The sequence below is a fragment of the Acinonyx jubatus genome, chromosome B1, assembly GCF_027475565.1.
Source record: "Acinonyx jubatus isolate Ajub_Pintada_27869175 chromosome B1, VMU_Ajub_asm_v1.0, whole genome shotgun sequence".
Classification (NCBI taxonomy): Eukaryota; Metazoa; Chordata; class Mammalia; order Carnivora; family Felidae; genus Acinonyx; species Acinonyx jubatus.
In genome coordinates, this window is record NC_069382.1 from 99187391 (window position 1) to 99207543 (window position 20153).

General features: G+C 37.3%; 2 protein-coding genes across 12 annotated transcripts in view; one reads left to right on the forward strand and one right to left on the reverse strand.

The window, feature by feature from the left end:
- AFG2A (AFG2 AAA ATPase homolog A) overlaps positions 1-1207 on the reverse strand; it is a 365578-nt gene extending 364371 nt beyond the window's left edge. For 5 of the 9 annotated variants that reach the window (XR_008296147.1, XM_027063957.2, XM_053216984.1 and 2 more), the window contains exon 1: positions 970-1207. Coding sequence is in view for 7 of the 9 variants with exons in the window: in XM_027063957.2 (XP_026919758.1) it covers positions 970-1129 (160 nt within the window). In the remaining 2 variants the exon portion in view is untranslated. Of the gene's footprint in view, positions 1-735; positions 914-969 lie in introns of those variants that run through there. The other 4 variants (XM_015074610.3, XM_027063971.2, XM_053216987.1 and 1 more) reach the window with 2 other exon arrangements.
- A 402-nt stretch (positions 1208-1609) lies between these two features.
- Positions 1610-20153, forward strand: part of NUDT6 (nudix hydrolase 6) — a 40422-nt gene continuing 21878 nt past the window's right edge. Inside the window, exons 1-4 of one of the 3 annotated variants that reach the window (XM_053216989.1) lie at positions 1610-1916; positions 5109-5312; positions 9932-9987; positions 10423-10868. In XM_053216989.1, coding sequence (XP_053072964.1) covers positions 1679-1916; positions 5109-5312; positions 9932-9987; positions 10423-10713 — 789 coding nt within the window. In that variant the 5' untranslated portion in view covers positions 1610-1678 and the 3' untranslated portion in view covers positions 10714-10868. The other 2 variants (XM_015074612.3, XM_053216990.1) reach the window with 2 other exon arrangements.

The following is a 20153-nucleotide window of genomic DNA, read 5'->3' on the forward strand; positions in this document are numbered from 1 at the left end:
GTAGAACTTTTGATTTAAAATGTAAGAGAAATCAGCAGGTTTAAATTTCAATAAAAAGCGTCCAGTTAAAAAAGAGGTTGAATATGCAGGACAGAACAAGTTGTCCTCTGACCCCCTAAAGGAAACTGAAAACACCGTATTAACTCTAAAATTGTGATTAGGATCAACATTAGGCAGAAGTAAAAATCTTGCCACTAGGTTGGCTGGTGATCTGTTTTTTCGAAGCTGTAACACACAGCTTCAACTCAGAAGCTTTACCAACTAAATAACTTTTCAGGCAAATCCGTTCTCTTAACTCAAGGGGGCTGGTATCTGGGATAATGGCTTCAGAGTCAAATACCGCCTACCACTTAGTAAACCTGTGGAACCTGGAGCCAATCACGTTAACTATTCTTCCTTTGTAAAATAGGCATAATGATACTGTACCTATCTTCCAGGGTTTCTGTGAAGATTAAATGAGATATATGTGTGACATAAGTAACCTACTGATAACAATAGTATGTAATTGATAGCTGTTATTAAATACCAGAACCTGTCTAACAGAAGAAAAAAAAACCTTAAAGGCTTTCATTCTCACAGACACAACGCTCTTAGGAAGATGCATCCACATCTTCACTGAACTGGGTGTCCAGTTTTCTGCTGTATGTATACCCTATACTCGCTAGCTTTAAGCAACTTCGCAGTTAAATATGTCGTTCATCTTAAACGAAGTAAAGTTTTTCAAGTATAACTTACAAATTCAAAACAATTCACAGAAGAGATGGCTTGACTTAGCCACGGATAAGCCGTTTCTGCCTGACTTCTTCAGTGTAGGCGTGGCTTCGGGCATCTTACAAAATTCTGTGCTACTCTCACACCTATGTCTCGACCAGTTTTCAGAAGCCTCTGCATCTTAAGGGCGGCATCGCTAGGTCTACGCTTTCCCAGGTTGCGCCCCCGGCCTCAGGTCTCCCACCCAAAACTCTTTACCCTTTTCTAAAAAGTTGGTCACCACCAGAGTCCCAGCCGCCGCCGCGGTGCCTGGCCCAGGAGGAGCCGAGGGCCCCGAAGAAGAGGAAGCAGAAGAAGGTGAGGTGGAACCATTCTCTGCGCTTCGATTCAGTCGTTTTCTGTTCTTCTTGGAAGACATGATCAGAAGGTAGCCTGAAAGAAGCAACTGCAAAGGCGGCTCAACGTGCGCGTTCCTCTGGAAGAAAAACTTCCGGGGCAGAAGTCAACGAGGCTCCGCCCTTCACCGTAATCCCCAGAGTGGAGCGCAATTAGAGGGAGAACGGAGCGTTTTCAGAACTCGCCGTCTTTGAAGAAGCTGAAGAGGTTATGACTTTTACAAAGGAAGGTGGATTACGTAAACACAACCGTCATTTAGATTGTAAATTCCTGAGAGGATTTTTTTTTTTAATCTCTGCCTGCCTTCCCTATTCCTGGACAAACGTCTGTTGACTTAAAAACAGGTGGAAAAGTTTCTCCTCAGCTTTCCTGGAACCAGCCAAATTCCTGAGAGGACCTGGTGGACAGGACTTCGTGATCTCTTCGGTAAAGCGTTACGAAAGTGGCGTTAACTCAACTCTGAGATAGATGGGTGGCACTCTTCTAAAATTTATGGTAATGACCTCCGCTCCTGACCTAGGCGGAAGGTTGATTTTAGGGGCCTAAAGAGTGGTCGAATGGGGACTTGAAGATGCCGCCATTTCTGAGCGGGCGTTTCTGGCGCGCGGTGTTCACGCGGACCCGCGGCGAAAGGCTCTGGGCAGGGCACCGCCGGGCCTCGGGTAGTCCGGGTTGCAGGTGGGACGCTCTCGCCGGAGCGGACGTGCTGCGAGCCGAGCCGGACAGATTCGGGGGCATCTCGGTGCCTCTGGAGCGGTTTCGCGCACTGGACCGCCTGGACGCCGCCTCTTTCCAGAAGGTCTTGCAGGGCAAGTGTGCCTTGGCCGAGGGGTTCCCTGGCTTCCTGAGCGTTTCTAATGAAGTAACAGGGTGTCCTGCGTCCACTAGTCATGCTCTCGGCGAGTCAAGTACCGAGAGGGCAAATGTGACCTGTATCAGTTTCCCCTGTTTTGTTCTTGTTCCCTTTGCTGGGAGATTTCTGAGGCAGCTGGGTGAAATGGTGACTATTCTAGACCTTGAGATCGGCAGCACTAGTTTCTGGTAACCTTTCTAGCGTGTGACCTTCGGCAAGTTCTGTAAACTACCATTTCCCCTTCCATAAAACTGGTTAGCAACGCATAGGATTGCTGAGGGTGAAGCACGTGAAGTGCTTAGCACGGTATCTGTCACATACTTAACGCTCAGTAGGTGTTAATATTATTCCATTATTATTGACTGTCATTTACTGAGCCTTAGTTATGAGGAGCATTTTGCCCTAGACAAAACTATACAGGTGGTGGACAGTGAGTGGACCAGAGAGGTTCGAAGTGGTCAGTTTTGTACACAAATTGGATCAGGCTGACTCATCAAAAACTAGAGTTTGCTTCTAAAACAGAGCGACAAGTCTTTCATGATTAACCAACGAGCATAGTGGGCTGTTTCGGTCTTCAATAAGAAAACTCTTCACTCTTCTTGAACCTCAAGTCCAAAGATGAGATAGCAAGCTTGGGTGGAGGAGCCTTCATTATGAGAGAAGCCTGTGATTTGGCTGGAGTTTTTCAAACTGCCCATGAGGGTCCGTATGTTCGAATTGAAGGCATAGCGTAGAAATTCAGCCATTGAAAGATCTTCTCTTAAAGGAAACTTCAGATAATCTTTATCCTATTGCACAACATGGTCGAAGTGAGCATCTGTATTAATATAATTGAGCTAGTTATTTCATTCTTTAATTATTCTCACTCCCAAACTACATACCTGTTCACCTCATTTCTCTGTTCGTGAATAATTGATTTCAACAATATCAGCAGTAGGAGAATCAAATCAGTGTTCATCCTCTAATATGTCTGCGTATGTGTGGGTAGAGACTGGTATTTATTGCATACACTTGTCACTGGCCAGGTGATTAAAGCACTACCTTAGCCAACAAAGCAAAACAGGAGGATTGGGATTGCAGTCACACATCCAGGTTTCAAGTCCCAGGTTCTGCCAGGTGCTTACCCAGGCATTAGACAAATCACCACTGAAAAATTTGCCTCTTAGGTTGCTTATGCAAATAATGCCAGCCCTTTTTACTTTACTGGATAGATGTGGTGATCTAAGATAAATTATATGAAACTAGTTTATAATCTGTGTAGTACCATGTACCTATAGTCTTTAATAAAACATTCTATTACATTTATGAATTGTATTACTAGACACTGGTTTAAGAACTTCACAGATATTCATTTAGTCCTCATAACGATTCTGTGAGGTAGATACTTTTACCTCTATTTTAAAGGTGATGGTACTGAGGCACGGAGAGATTAAGTAACTTCCCTAGGCTCTAGCTCTAGAATCTGTTCTTAATGCATTATGTTGTCTCTAAGAGTTAGTGCAAATTTTGTTGTTAACTATGTCAAACTTGAGCTTTTTCACTCAATTGGAATGATTGGGGAAGATACGGGAAATTTCTGGAATGAGAGAAACATCCTATAATCTTTATTGGAGTGGGTTACACAGGTGTATGCGTATGTCAGAACTCATTAAATGTACACTTAAGATTTGTGCACTTCACTTTTTGTAATTGTAATTGTGTGTCAATTTTTAAAAGATTTAATCGGAAAAAGAGGGAGGTGAGAAGGATCTGACTCCATAGCCCCAAATCAAGAAGTCTTTATGAAAGGCTCCTATGTATTTTCACCTTGTTAGGTACATTGACTTTTAAAGAGGTAGAGAACATGGTCCTTAACAGTCACTTACTGCACATCTGGAGAAGAGAAGAGGGAAAGGAATTTAACCATTAAATAAATAATCAAGCCTTCCTACTACCACACATACACACACTTTGCAAGATTATTGTAAAGATTAAGTGAGATGATGGATAGAAAAAGTGATTTGAGAAGTTTTTCTAAAACTGCAGTATTCTTAAAAAATAAAAAAGGGTGGGGGGGTTGCTGGGTGGCTCAGTAGGTTAAGCATCTGACCCTTGGTTTCAGCTGGTCATGATCTCACAGTTGGTGAAATCAAGCCTGGGGTTGGGCTCTGTTCTGACAGCATGGAGCCTGCTTGGGACTCACACACTCTCTCTCTCTCTCTCTCTCTCTCTCTCTCTCTCTCTCTCTGCCCCTCCCCTGCTTATGCATGCTCTCTGTCTCTCAAACATTGAAAAAAAACAGAACTGCAGTATTCTTCACTCGTAAATTAAGGTCAATAATACTTGCCTTTTAGGGTTGTGAGAACTTAATGAGGTATTATATGTAGAGTGTCTAGAACTTAGTAAGGACTAAATATTAGCATCTTTTTCCCCTGGCTCAATCTTAAGTAATAAAGCAAGACAATTTACAGAAGTCAAAAACAGAAAAATCTATGTTCATCTTGGTATTATTTATAATAAGAATTAGAAATAATCCAAATATCCAAGAGTAGGAGGTTGGTTAAGTAGCTTTTGGTACACCTATCTGAGGAAAATTATGTAGTCATTAAAAATTTATGTTCATTAAAAATTTTAATGACATAGCAAAATGTTTACATTTAATGTCATAAAGACATGCTGTAAATTATATGTAGTATGATGTCAATTCCAATGTTCATGGGAAAATGTCAACATTTAAATGTTTATCTCTGCATTCTATTAAGATAATGAAGTTTTAATTTCATTATACTTTATTTTCAAAATTTCCCAGAACTAGTATATATTATTTAAAAACAAAGTTAGGGTTTTAACCACCTTGAAATTTATAAGCCAAAAATATTGTCACAGAACTCTTAAAGAAAGAATAAATAGAAGCCCATAATGGTCATTTATAAAGATTAAAACTAAGGATGTTAAAAGGAAGAGCATCAAAACGGAACCAATTATGTGCCAAGCATTGTGTCAGTTGTTAGATTTTGGGATCCCCTGCCCCATTCTCCCAGCTAACTACAAGGTGAGGTGGATGTTTTAAGATGGCTTTTTGGAAGAGGTGACACCTTGAGATGAGTTTTTATTTCTCCCACTTCTTTCACTGGAAAATACTTACAGATTTTTCTCATCTGCATTTTAGCTGCAATACAGCAATGGAGGTCAGAAGGTAGGATAGCGGTATGGCTGCACATTCCCATCCTCCAAAGCCAATTTATTGCCCCTGCTGCTTCCCTGGGTTTCTGCTTTCACCATGCAGAGTCGGATTCATCCACACTGACACTGTGGCTGGGAGAAGGACCCAGCAGATTACCAGGATATGCGACACATCAAGTAGGAGTTGCAGGTCAGTTTCAAACTAACATTTTAGAGGTTCACTCCATTTTTTTCTTACAGCTAAGCGATAGTTTATTCATGTCTAATGAATAATTTGATGAAGTGATTATCCTCCTTGGGACTATTGAGTAGTGCTTTAAATAAATGAACTTGGCCTTCTGAATTGGCAGAGGGCAGCACAAGAGAACAAGTTTGGTGTTTAGTTTTCCAGAGGATACATTTGAACAGTCTTACACAGGTATTTGAACTTCACTACTGAAATAGTAACACTGAATTGGGATCAGGGAATAAATTCATTACAGTAAAGCATATTAGGGTAAAATAAAAGGTAACTTTTAGGTTAAATTTAAGGTAAAGCAAAGATGTTTGATGATTTGAACATTACTTCTTAAAGATATTTACATTAAGTTACAGTGCCAAACAGTTGTTTAAAATAGCATAATTTAAGTATATTATGGAATTTTCAAGTCACTGATTCACTTCAGAGACATAGTTTTGAGAGAAGATTTGCTTTCGATTAATCGTAGGTGCATCAGAATCAACTGGAGAGCTTGCTGAAAACACACTGCTGGGCCCCACACCAAGAGTTTTTTATATCATTGTGGGGTGTTGCCAGAGAATTTGCATTTCTAAGAAATTATCTGCAGCTGCTATTGATATCAGTGCTGGTCCCTAAACCATCCTTTGGGAACCAGGGTTAAAAAAATTTCTAGATTTCTAGGGGCACCTGTGTAGCTCAGTCGATTGGGTGTTCAACTTCGGCTCAGGTCATGATCTCACAGCTCATGCGTTCAAGCCCCACGTCATGCTCTGTACTGACAGCTCAGAGCCTGAAGCCCGCTTCCGATTCTGTGTCTCCCTCTTTCTCTGCCCCTCACCTATTGATTCTCTCTCTCTTACTCTCTCTCTCTCTCTCTCTCAAAAATAAACATTAAATTTTTTTTTTAATTCCTAGAATTCTGGAAAACTGAAATAGTAAAAGACGCCTCATGACTTAAATGAAAACAGTATTATATGTAAATTAGTAATTTGACCAATAATTGTATTTATTTTACCCTTCATATAATTTATAAGAGTTTTTTGAGGTAGTTTGCACCTTTGAAATTAAAAAGAAGTTGTTCAAGGATGTCTAATGTTTTCTCTGTCCATGATCTCGCTTCCGTGTAGCAAGTAGAGGCATTTAGAAATTTCCATTCAACTCTACTTCAAAAGACTACTTGATAATTTGATAGCACCTTCGCACTACATTAGAAAGTCATACTGACAATTATCAGTTCGTTGGTAACAGATTTTTAAATTAGACTTTTAAATCCAGTTATTACTGCAGAATTGGTAATATATGTATACAGAGTATCCTATGAAGCCCTTGTTTATAACTAAATACTATAGTTAAGATATACTATAGGAGTTCTGGAAGTGAGAGATCAAGAACTTGAGCAATCTTGAAGTGTAACTATGATCTACATGAAGTGGCTATTGGGGGTGGCGATGAAATCATGTAAGAAATTGTTCTGGAAAGCTACAATGTTTTTTAGGTGAAGGGAAAAGAGCTGACATTTATTGATATAAGCAACACAAAGAAGGTGTGGCTGGTGAACATAACACCCCAAAATATGCCACTTTGATTATTTTGAGCTTGAGAAACACTAGATATAGCAAGGGTCTTCTGCCTGCCCCTTTTTACATAAAAGTAGGGCATAAATTTCTTGTACCAGGAAATTTCTTGTATCAAGGAAGATGGGGAGTTGACACCAAGATGAGTCTGTACAAATAAACCTTACTAAAATAACCTTTGTATTCCCATTAGTTTCCCCCATGTATGTCCTCGTCGTTTTCCCACAATTAACCTCCCTTAGCCCAAACCCTTTTTTCTGTGGTCTTGTCATGTCCCCATAATTTATTGCTGTTTGTTAAAATGGTATATATGCCTGTGGGTCTGACCACTTTTTTGGGATTTTCACTTCTTTTTATCAAGTCCTCCATCATCACCCCAGGCCAAGTAAACCTCATATAAAATGTTTATATTTTTTTTTCTCCATTAATCTATCTCCTGTGAGTTCAATTCTCAGCCCTAGACACAAAACCTAAGTGGGTAGGGGGAAAATCTTTCCTTCCCTACACTGGAATGGAGTGACCTGTGGCTTTGTTACTGTTCTTAAATCACAGCAAGCTGTCTCAGCCTCAGAGCTTTCACACTTACTGGCTCCTCTTCCTGCAGTGCTTTTCCCCAGGGTTTTGTTTATCTAGCTCTTTGGAGCTGAAGTTTCTGCTCCAGCAACTTCTCAAAAAACTTCTGACCTTCCTGTCTAAAATAGAGTCCTCCTGCATGCCATCATCCTTGGTCCCTTTATCCAGGTCTGTTTTTCTCTATAGCACTTACCACAATTTGAAATTCTGTCATGTACTTCATTTCCCCCACAATAATATAAACTCCATGAAGGCAGATATTTTGTCTTTTCCACTACTGTATTGTCAGGTTCAAAACAGTGTCTGGCATAAAGTACATGATCAATAAATATTTCTTGAATGAATAATTGGATAGCTCTTCAAGTGGAAACATGAGACCCCAGAGAACACAATTGTATGGGGAAGGGACATCGTTGCACAGTGAGAAGAATACCAACTCAGAATCCAGACAGTTTTAGCACCATGTGAACTTGGGCACTCAAAATAATACCACTCACACAATTATTATGAGTAATACCTGAGATAATGTACATAAAGCACTAATCATAATATGATAATCTCTATTTAATCTGATCTTTGTGTTGATTTAACTTTTAAGTTGTGACCAACAGGGGTCGCTCACATTGTGCTTTAGCAGTGTTAGGTTTGTCTTTGAAATACTTTGCTCATGTTTAAAATTCATTAGGGAAAAGTACACTTTGAGTAATCACAAATTATTAAAATTTAAGAGTAGGTTTCCTTGCCATTTCTTTGGTATTCTAACCCTTGCAAAATCCAATTCAATTAAATTATAATTTATATTTTCTAATAGAAACCAACATTAACGTTAATTATATCTCACTGGTTTTCCTTCTTTTAAACATTAAATGTGGTGTTTTCATTTCAGAGAAATTTGTCATTCCTTATATTATACATAGCTATCCTCTTATATATTTTATTGCAACATAAAATGTTTGCAATCACCTCATGTTGTATATAATTTGTTTTTTATTTACTTATTACCTCCTCATACACACGCCAGAATGTGAGCCCATCAAGGATCAGGAATTTTGTTTTGTTTACCACTGTATCTCTAGCACCTAGAAAAATGCCTGACACATAACAGGGCTCAATATATAGAGAACCCATATGTATTAGGTATAGGAACTCAATTGATATTGAAAGAATGGAAGAGTATATGGAAAGTATCTTTTATAATATTTCCTCACATTACGTAAATACAGATATTTATGTGAACGTTTATTCATTTTTGAGAGACAGAGACTGAGAGCAAGTGGGGAAGGGGCAGAGTAAGAGGGAGACACAGAATCCAAACTAGGCTCCAGGCTCTGAGCTGTCAGTGCAGAGCCCAACACAGAGCTCAAACCCACAAACAGTGAGATCATGACTTGAGCCAAAGTCAGATGCTTAACCGACTAAACCACCCAGGTGCCCCCAAATATATTTAAATTATAACATTTAAAAGAAAGTAATATAAACCATTGTGGTGTCATTTGTATTTTTGACCCAGGATTGCCCAAAGAGAAATAAAAAACAAACCTTATTTTTGAGTCCCTAATGCCCAGTGTGCGTGGCAATGTATATGATGAATGAATAAGTAAAAGAAAAGGACTAGAACTTAAAACATATATAAAATAAAGAAATATCCCAAAACAATATATTGAGATGTTATAAAGTCATATACACATGTCATAAAGAAATATAAGTGGCTAGGGTGCCTGGGTGGCTCAGTCAGTTAAACATCCGACTTTGGCTCAGGTCATGATCTCGTGGTTCACGAGTTTGACCCCCAAGTCGGGCTCTGTGCTGAACAGCTCAGAGCCTGGAGCCTGCCTTGGATTCTTTGTCTCTCCTTTCTGCCTCTCCCCTGCTTGCATTTCACTGCTGTCTCTCTCTCTCTCTCTCTCAAAAATAAATAAACATTAAAAAAATCAAAAAAAGAAATATAAGTGGCTTCAGGTAGGTCTTGCACTGAATAGTAAGATATTTGAGATTTAGATCATCAGGGGCACAATACACGTTCTATACATAGTAATTCAAAGAATAAAAATGAGAATGGAAAAGTCACTACATTCAATAAATATTTTTTAAGCACTTAAGATTAGACACTAAAATAAGTGCTACAGAAGAATAAAATAATTCTGTAACTGTGTACCATCAGGAATAGATATTGAAAAGAGAAGAAGCTTATGCAGATAATTATCCTACCACTCAGCATATGCTAGATCCATCATTGGTATTCCAAGTTGTTAAAAGAACCCGAATAACTGAGCAATCAGTTTATTGCTAGAGAGATTTTACAAGTGTTCATTGATGAGGTGGTAATTGAACTAGGCCTTCCAGGATGGGTATAATTTTGATGACCACAGGTAAGAGTATGGGAAGAGTCTAAGGTGAATGAAATTAATGTTTCTCAATTATCTTTCATTGTTCCCCCAACAGGAGCTGTATTTGATGAAAATACTAGAAAAATATTAGTTGTACAAGATCGAAATAAAGTAAGTTGCTTCTGTTTTTCTTTTAAATATGATTCTTTCCAGTATAATTAACATATAGTGTAATACTAGTTTCAAGTGTACAAAATAGTGAATCAGCAATTCTATACTTACTCAGTGCTCATCACCAAAAGTGTACTCTTAACCCCCTTCACCTATTTCACCCATCCCCCTACCTGTCTCCCTCTGGTAACCACCAGTTTGTTCTCTATGTTTAAAAGTCTGTTCTGTTTGCCTCTTTTTCTCTTTGATCATTTGCTTTAAGTTGCTTCTGCTCTGTAAATTGCTTTCTAAATGTTCAGCCGTCTCTAGAGAAAATGTAGAAATTTTGATATGGTCAAAGAATTACAGAAAGATATTTTAAAAGTTCTTTCTAGGAAAGCATGGATGGCTCAGTCAGTTGAATGTCTGACTTCAGCTCAGGTCATGATCTCACAGGTTGGGAATTCGAGCCCCACACTGGGCCCTGTGCTGACAGCTCAGAGCCTGGATCCTGCTTCAGATTCTGTGTCTCCTCCTCTCTCTCTGCCCTTCCCCACACTGGGTCCTGTGCTGACAGCTCAGAGCCTAGATCCTGCTTCAGATTCTGTGTCTCCTTCTCTCTCTCTGCCCTTCCCCACTTGTGCTCTGTCTCTCTCAAAAATAAAGACATTAAAAAAAATTTACTTTAAGTTCTTTCTAAGCAGTTATGGATCATTTGGGTATTTATTTAATTCAAAAAATACTTAGGCAGGCCTTGAAATGTCAGGATAACCTCAGTGTTGCTCACTGTCATATTATGGCTACAGAAAAATTAAAAATGACTATATTTAGTTGGGAAGACAACTGTGTTTCTCACAGACTGTCGAGATATTTGTCATTCATTCGGTATTCATTAAGCTTTCTCTATGAGCCAGATGCTGAGGATAGGAAGATTATTTAAGACGGTATCTCTGATGTCCTGCAGCTTGCTACCTATTTGGGAAGGCCATGGTCATACAAAGGATGGTAACAATTACTTTGCTTTTAAAACAAAACCCTGAAGACTTCTCAGAGGAGATGAATATCAAACTGGGTGTTGAATGAGTAGGAGCTTACCAGGCCAAAAAGAAAGTTAGGATAGGAAAACAGAGTAGAAAATTAGAATGGCATGTAAAAAAGTACAGAGAGTTCAGAAAGGGGCTAACATGGTATCTTAGTTTGTTCAGGCTACTATAACAAAAATAACAGACTGGCTTAAACAACAAACATTTATTTCTCACATTTCTAGAGGCTGGACCAGGATTGAGTGTCTGGTTAGTCCCTCTTCCCAGTTCATAGATGTTCATCTTTTCACTGTGTCCTCACATGGCAGAAGGGAGAAGGGTTCTTTCTGAAGTCTCTTATAAGAACACTACTGCCTTTCGTGGTTACTCTCATTCCACTGTTGTGACATAATCACCTCCCATAGGCCTCACCTCTTAATATCATCACATTGCGCCCATGTTTAAATCAACACGTAAATTTGGGGGGACATAAACATTTAGGCCATTCCACGTAGTGTGGAAGTAATGGATTAAAAGTTCATCATGGAGGCACCTGGGTGGCTCAGTCAGTTAAACATTCAACTTCGCGTCAGGTCATGATCTCATGGTTCAGGAGTTCGAGCCCGACATGATGATCTATGCTGACAGCTCAGAACGTGGAGCCTGCTTTGGATCCTGTGTCTCCCTCTCTCTGCCCCTCCCCAATCACACTCTGTCTCTTTCTCTCTCAAAAATAAATAAACATTTAAAAACAAAACAAAAAAAAAATTCATTGTGGCCAGAAGTACAGGAAGTGGTAAATTATTTGACCAAGTGCCAGATTAAGAACAGAATATAAAGAGCCTTGTACAACAAAATAAGTCTAAGCAACTAGAAGCAACAAAGACTTTTAAGAGAAGTACCATAATTAGCGTGAGATGTTTTCATGATTAGGACTATAAGGCAAAGAGAATAATTATCTTGCTACTTTCTGAAACTTCAGTAAATACTGATGGACAGACATTTTCCCCCATCATACATATTTTTAAATTTTAAACAAAATACCGGTAATGATAGCTGAAAGCAGTATCATACATTTTGCAGAAATGCGGTCTCAAAACATTCTCATAGTTGTAACTTCCAAAATTTTAGTTCAGGCAGGATCTCTGACTCAAACTAAGCTTTATCATTAGCAGAAATACTTTGAGGGAGGCTTGGGTGGCTCAGTCGGTTAAGCGCCCAACGTCAGGTCAGGTTATGATCTCATAGTTTATGGGTGCAAGCTCCACGTCAGCCTCTGTGCTGAGATCTCAGAGCCTGGAGCCTGCTTTGGATTCTGTGTCTTTTCTCTCTCTCTCTCTCTCTCTCTCTCTCTCTCTCTCTCTCTCTCTCTCTCAAAAATAAACATTAAAAAAAAAAACTTAAAAAAATAATTTTGAGTACCTAAAGTAGTATTGTGCCTACCCTTCAATAAGTTTTATATTTGAATTGGATCATGTGATGGGAATGACTAGAGACTAGGAAGCGTGATTGAGTAATACAAGTGGGGCCTAGTATAAGAGGGTCTGAGAGCCTGGCAGAGGAGTTTAGATTTGACATGGAAATAGTAACTCTTGAAAGATTCTGATTGAGATGATGAAGTAATGAAGTGCTGTATGGACAACATTAAATTAATAACAAAATGGAAATAAATTGATAATTGTGCTAAATGAGAGAAAGTTGGTATAAACAAAATGGACTTCAGAGTCAGGCTGACCTGCATTCCAATCCCTGGGCCATTTCTACATCAGCCAAGTCTCTGAGCCTCAGTTTCCTCATCTTTAAAATCTATACAATAATACCTTTCTCATAGAAAGGATCTATTAGCTGTCTTTTCCCAGTGGATTCATACAGAGTACTTAAAATACACAAAAGTGTAATGTAAGAAATGTACAGCAGTGTAAAACAATGCTGTGTACAATTACCTTAAGTACAATTTTAATGCACTGTTCTCTCATTTATATCAATTTATATTTATACCCATACACAACAGAATGATGTGCACTGTATTTGTTTTCTTTCTTTTTTAAAATTTGTATAACAAAAAGCCAAGAAAGTTCTTTATTTTCTTGGCAAAAATAATGTGATTAATAAGTAAAGATGTCTATTTGCAGAAATCTCTAATTACTGGAAGAGATGCAGAGTCCTATTTAATTGCTTAACCTCAGCCTTAGGTCTATAATACCTTAACATTTCCAATGCTCACCTAAATTGTACAAGGACATTTCTGTTTTTCTGGACATTTTACTGTGGGTAACTTATAAAAGCCTTACTATGACTTATAAATTTTTTTGTGAGTATTTTAATCACCTGGTGCTCATCATGACAAGTGCACTCCTTAATCCCCATCACGTATTTCACCATCCCCCCACCTGCCTCTCCTTTGATAACCATCAATTTGTTCTCTATAGTTAAGAATGTTTCTTGGTTTGTCATTTTCTCTTTTTTCCCTTCGTTGATTTGTTTTGTTTCTTAAATTCCGCAGAAAAGTGAAATCATATGGTGTTTGTCTTTCTCTGTCTCACTTAACATTATAATCTGTAGCCCCATTTATGTTGTTGCAGATGGTAAGATTTCATTCTTTTTTATGGCTGAATAATATTCCATTGTATGTATATGTGTGTGTATATAGATATATATACGTGCACACACATACACCACATCTTCCTTTTCCATTCACCATTCAAAGGAGACTTCAGCTACTTCCATTTCTTGGCTGTTGTAAACAATTCTGGGCACATCTGTCCCTTTGAATTAGTGGTTTTGTATTCCTTGGATACCTAGTAGTGTAACTGGGGGATTGTAGCGTAGTTCTATTAACTTTTTGAGGAATCTCCGTAAGTTTTCCACAATGGATACACCAGTTTGCAAGAAAATTCCTTTTTCTCCACATCCCTTCCAACACCTGTTGTTTCTTCTGTTTTTTAAATTTAACCATTCTGACAGGTGTGAGGTGATATCTCATCATAGTTTTGATTTGCATGTCCCTGATGATGTGATGATGAACGTCTTTCATGTGTCTATTAGCCATCTGCTATGTCTTCTTTTGAGAAATGTATATTCTGTCTTCTGCCCATTTTTAAATTGAATTATTTATTTTTTGGGTGTTGAGTTTTGTAAGCTTTTTATGTGTTTTGGATACTAACCCTTTATTGGTAGGTCATTTGCAAATACTTTCTTCCATTCCCTAAGTTGCCTTTTAGTGTTATTGATTGTTTCCTTCACTGTGCAAAACATTTTCTTTTTATATAGTCCCAGTAGTTCATTTTTGCTTTTGTTTCCCTTGCCTCAGAGGATCTACCTAGGAAAAAAACTGATATGGCCAGTGCCAGAGAAATTACTGCATATGTTCTTTTCTAGCATTTTTATGGTTTCACATTTAGATCTTTAATCCATTTTGAATTTATTTTTGTGTATGGTGTAAGAAAATGGTCCGGTTTCATTCTTTTGCATGTAGCTGTCCAGTTTTCCTAGTACCATTTTGTTGAGAAGACTGTCTTTTTCCCATTGGATATTCTTTCCTGCTTTGTTGAAGATTAATTGACCATATACCTATATGTTTATTTCTGGGTTTTCGATTCTGTTCCATTAATACATGTGTCTATTTTTGTGCCAGTACATACTGTTTTGATCACTACTGCTTTGTAATATAACTTGAAGTCTGGAATTGTGATGCCTCCAGCTTTGCTTTTCTTTTTCAAGATCATTTGGCTATTTGGGGTCTTTTGTGGTTCTGTACAAATTTTAGGATTGTTTGTTCTAGTTCTGTGAAAAATGCTGTTGGTATTTTGATATGGATTACCTTAAATGTGTAGATTACTTTGGGTAGTATGAACATCTTAACAATATTCTTCTATAAGCATGGAAGGTCTTTGTTTCTTTGTGTCCGGTTCAATTTCTTTCATCAGTGTTTTTTAATTTTCAGAATATAGGTCTTTCACCTCTTTGGTTAGGTTTATTCCTAAGTATCTTACTATTTTGGTTGCAATTGTAAATGGGATTGTTTTCTTAATTTCTCTTTCTGCTGCTTTATTACTGGCTTATAGAAATGCAACAGATTTCTGTATATGACTTCATATCCTGTGACTTTACTGAATTCATTTATCAGTTCTAGTAAATTTTGGTGGAGTCTTTAGGATTTTCTATATATAGTATCATTAACATCTACAAATAGTGGAAGTTTTACTACTTCTTTACAGATTTGGATGCCTTTTCTTTCTTTTTTGTTGTTTAACTGCTTTGGCTAGGACTTTCACTACTATGTTAAAGAAATGTGATGAGAGTCATCCTTGTCTTGGTCCTGACCTTAGGGGAAAGTCTCTCACTTTTTCCCTTTTAAGGATGATGTTAGCTGTGGGATTTTTATTTATGGCCTTTATCATGTTGAGGTATGTTTCCTCCAAACCTACTTTGTTGAGGGTTTTTAATTATAAATGGATGTTAAGTCTACTGAAACAATAAAATTATTATAAGGTTCTTATCCTTTTTTTTTATTTTTTTATTTTTTTTAATTTTTTTTTATGTTTATTTATTTTTGAGACAGAGAGAGACACAGAGCATGAACGGGGGAGGGTCAGAGAGAGGGAGACACAGAATCTGAAACAGGCTCCAGGCTCTGAGCGGTCAGCACAGAGCCCGACGCGGGGCTCAAACTCACGGACCGCGAGATCATGACCTGAGCCGAAGTCGGACGCTCAACCGACAGAGCCACCCAGGCGCCCCTCCTTTTTTTTTTATTAATGTGATGTATCACGTTGATTGATTTGCAAATATTGAACCACCTTGCAATCCAGGAATAAATCCCACTTGATTTGGGTAAATGATTTTTTTCATGTGTTCTTAGATTCAGTTTGCTAGTATTTTGTTGAGGATTTTTGTGTTCATCAGCGTTATTATCCCATGGTTCTCTTTTTTAGTGGAGTCTTTATCTGGTTTTGGTATTAGGGTAATGTTAGCCTCACAGAATGACTTTGGAAGTTTTACTTCATTTTCTGTATTTTAGAATAGTTTAAGAAGAATGAGAATTAACTCTTTAAATTTTGGTAGAATTTGCCTATGAAGCCGTCTGGTCCTGGACTGTTGGTTTTTGGGAGTTTTTTGATTACTGATTCAATTTCTTTGCTCATAATTGTTCTCAAATTTTCTATTTCTTCCTGTTTCAGTTTTGGTAGTTTATATATTTATGGAATTTATCCATTTCTTCCAGATAGCCCAGTTTGTTGGCATATAGTTTTTCATAATATTCTCTTATGATTGCATTTCTGTGGTGTTGGTTATTTCTATTTTATCATTTGTGACTTTATTTGGGCCCTTTCTCTTCTTGATAAGTCTAGCTAGAGATTATCCATTTGTTAATTTTTTTTTTTCCCCAAAGAACCAGCTCCTGGTTTCATTGATCTGTTTGTAGCAGGATTCTCACACAGAGAATCGTGACACCGAGGCTTTTCTTTCCAGGAAGCAACTTTATTCCTACCGACAACACTTAGTTGAGTACGTACCCGAAGAACTAAGCCCCGAACACCACGTGGCGTAGTTTTTATTTATTTTTTTTTACTTCCTTGTCTCCCATATATGGTAACACACAAACATGTAGTCTGATTAAGTGGTCTCATGTTACAAGGTCATGAGGGATGTTGTCAAGTACACGAATAGCAAGGTTGCCTTGAGATTTTGTTTGTTTCTTTTTCCTTAGGAAGGGGACCCTACCACATGTTTTTTTTTAGTTTTAATATCATTTATTTCTGCTCTAATCTTTATTATTTCCTTCCTTCTGATTTTAGATTTTGTTTCTTATTCTTTTTCTAGAGCCTTTATGTATAAAGTTAGATTATGTATTTGAGACTTTTCATACTTCTTGAGGTAGACCTATATTGCTATAAACTTCCCTGTTAGAATGCTTTTCCTGCATCCCAAAAGTTTTGAGCCATTGTGTTATCATTTTAATTTGTTTCCATGTACTTTTTTGTTTCTTCTTTTATTTCCTGGTTGAGCCATTCATTGTTTGGTAGCATGTTATTTAACCTCCAGGTATATGTGGTCTTACCAGATTTTTCTTGTGGTTGACTTTTAGCTTCATGGTCACAAAAGACACATGGTATGACTTTAATCTTTTAATTTGTTGAGGCTTGTTTTGTGGCCTAATATATGATCTGTTCTGGAGAATGTTCCATGTGTACTTGAAAAGAATGTGTATTCTGTTTTATGATGGAATGCTCTGAATATATTTGTTAAATCCATCTGGACTAGGGCATCATTCAAAGCCATTGTTTCCTTTTGATTTTCTGTTTAGGTGATCTGTGTATTAATGTAACTGGAGTGTTAAAGTCCCCTACTATTAATTGTATTATCATTGATTAGTTCCTTTGTATCTGTTTTTAACTGTTTTATGTATTTGGGTGTTTCTCTGTTGGGTGCACAGATATTTATAATTGTTGTATCTTCTTGTTGGATTGTCCCCTTCATTATTATTCAGTGTCCTTTTTCTTTTATTACAGTGTCTGTTTTGAAATCTAATTGTCTGATATAAGTATTGCTTTCTATTGACCTTCCCAAACTTAGGAATCTTTAAGCCTTTAAAAATAATCTTTGTCTTAACATGCAATAAGAAAAGAAATAAGAAGTAGGGTAATTTCTTCTCCCCTCATCCATCTCTTCTCCTTATGCATTGCTTGCACAAATCTGGTCCACTACTAAATGTGAGGTTTGGTGATAGTAAATTTGTCAGTTAAGAAAAAGAATGAGTTTTAAATCATTTGGTATTTTGAGTTGAAGGTAGAACTGGAATAATAATATCTCTAGCAGATACAGAGACATTGGTAAAGAGGAAATGATAAATTCTTTACAGAGATATGAGGTGAACTTAAAAGAGACATTTAAGTGGGAGTTCCCAGACATTTCTTCTCATTCCTCCTGATGAATTATTGAGCACCAGAAAGAGGTGTATGAGTTAAAGCATATTAATTAATGAATTTCTTTTTACAGTTTCCACCATCATGACCTACAGTACTTAAGAGCTCCAGGCAGTAGCCTTCATCCACAGGAGGGGATACAAGGAAAATATTGATATTCTCAGTCTAGAATTTCACTGCCTAGCCCTACTAGTCTAAGAGTTTTAGTGGGGGACTTTCCCATAGCTTCCATACAGGTGCAGTTCTAGTTATTCTATAGAATTGTGCTTTGTGGAATCATGCTATATAGCACAGTGCCACTCTAGGAAAAATAGGTACATAACAAACATCATATGAAAGAGAGAAATGAGTACCATATTCTAAAAACAGATAAAAAGTACACTGAATTTTAGGTATCATCAGTTACAAATAGTTGACAGGAATAAAGTAGTTGAAGAATAGGAAGAGTAACACATCCCAATTGTCTTTCATAGGCCAAAGAAGTTGGAGGAGCTGAGACATGATGATAATAGTTGAATCATAGTAATCTATGTTTTTCACATGTCTAGATCTGAGTCAGTTCACCATTCTTTGAAATCAACTATTTGGAAATGAGGACTCCTGATACCACATTAGGAATGGAAGATACACCCAGAGAGCTTTTTGTCTGGTGCAGTTCATGAGTGCTTATATGTGTGTGTCTTTTTAGAAGGGAAGTTTGAACTTAGTTGTTTTAGAACATGTTAAACTTCAGTTCAATTAAACTTCAGTGCCCCCAAATGCTACACTTAGTAACTAAAGTTAATGTTTTATAGAACTTGAGGAACATGAGTTCTCTTATTGTGTGTGCCTAAGTTATCTCTTGGAAGGAAATTATTAAGTATGTAAACATACTCCAGTTTGGTACACAAATGTATCATTTAGAGAAGAATCATTAGAGAAGTTCTATACATGCAGACATAAACTTCAGATTCTTTACTGTTCTAATTTTTTACTTTGTGTGTGTACATATGTGTGTGTGACATTTGAAAGCCAAGTTATTATCAGCATCTGCCAACTTGACCAGCCAAGGGATATGCAGTTGCTAGATAGCTATTCTAAGCTTGATTTCCTGATAAATTCTCACCTTCTCTCTTCAACAATTTTGATCTCTTGTTCTTATTTAACAGCCAGAGTAATATGATTGCTCTGCTCTAAGCAGTTTTTCAGGATTGATCTATCAAATAAGAACCTGTGTAGTTACTCATTCATTAAAACATGGAAATTCAAGCCTAGGTCTGGTAATGGTAAAAATTGGGTTGCAGTCTGAAAACAGAAGGAGCTTCCCTGGCAGCTGTGGCTGAACTGTCTTACCCCAAAACCATACAGTGTGATTTTTTTGTGTGTGTAGGGGTTATTATTTTCCTTATAAAACCTCCCAAGACAAATGATTTAACAGGCCCAGTTTGTAGAAATCAGATTTCTAGAGTGGTATGTATTATAGCAATTTAAAAGGAAAAAATTGAGTTGAGCTATACTTTTAAAATAGAATAATTGTCAAAACTATATACAGGTATATATACCTCTTTTTATTGCACTTTGCTTTACTGCACTCCCAGATACTGTTTTTTATGAATTGAAGGTTTGTGGCAACCCTGCATCAAACATCTGTCAGTGTCATTTTTCCAACAGCATTTGCTTTTTATGTCTCTGTCTCACATTTTGGCGGTTCTCACAGTATTTCAGACTTTTTCATTATTATTATATTTGTTTTGATGATCTTTGATCAGTGATCTTTGGTGGTGTTATTGTAATTGTTTTGGAGTGCCGCAAACTGTGCCCATGTTAGATGACAAACTTAGTCAATAAATGTTGTTTATGTTCTCACTGCTCCACCTGCCAGCCTTTCCCCTGTCTCACTCTCCACCTCTCCCTCCCTTTGGGCTTCCCTATTCCCTGAATCACAGTAATCTTGAAATTAGGCTAATTAATAACCCTGCAGTTTCCTCTAAGTGTTCAGGTGAATGGATGTTTTGCACATCTCTTCCTTTATTTATTTATTTATTTAGTGTCACATTAGGTCTTTATAGTGAACTATATAAAAGATTTCAAATATGGTACAGGTATGAGATTTATAAGGAAAATTATTTAAAAGACAATAAGCAATATAGTGTCACGTCATAGTTGAATCATTAAACTCTTACTGAGACTCCTTCTGAATAGAGGTATATTAAATACTTATAAAATTGATTATTGATAATGGATATTGATATTGATAATG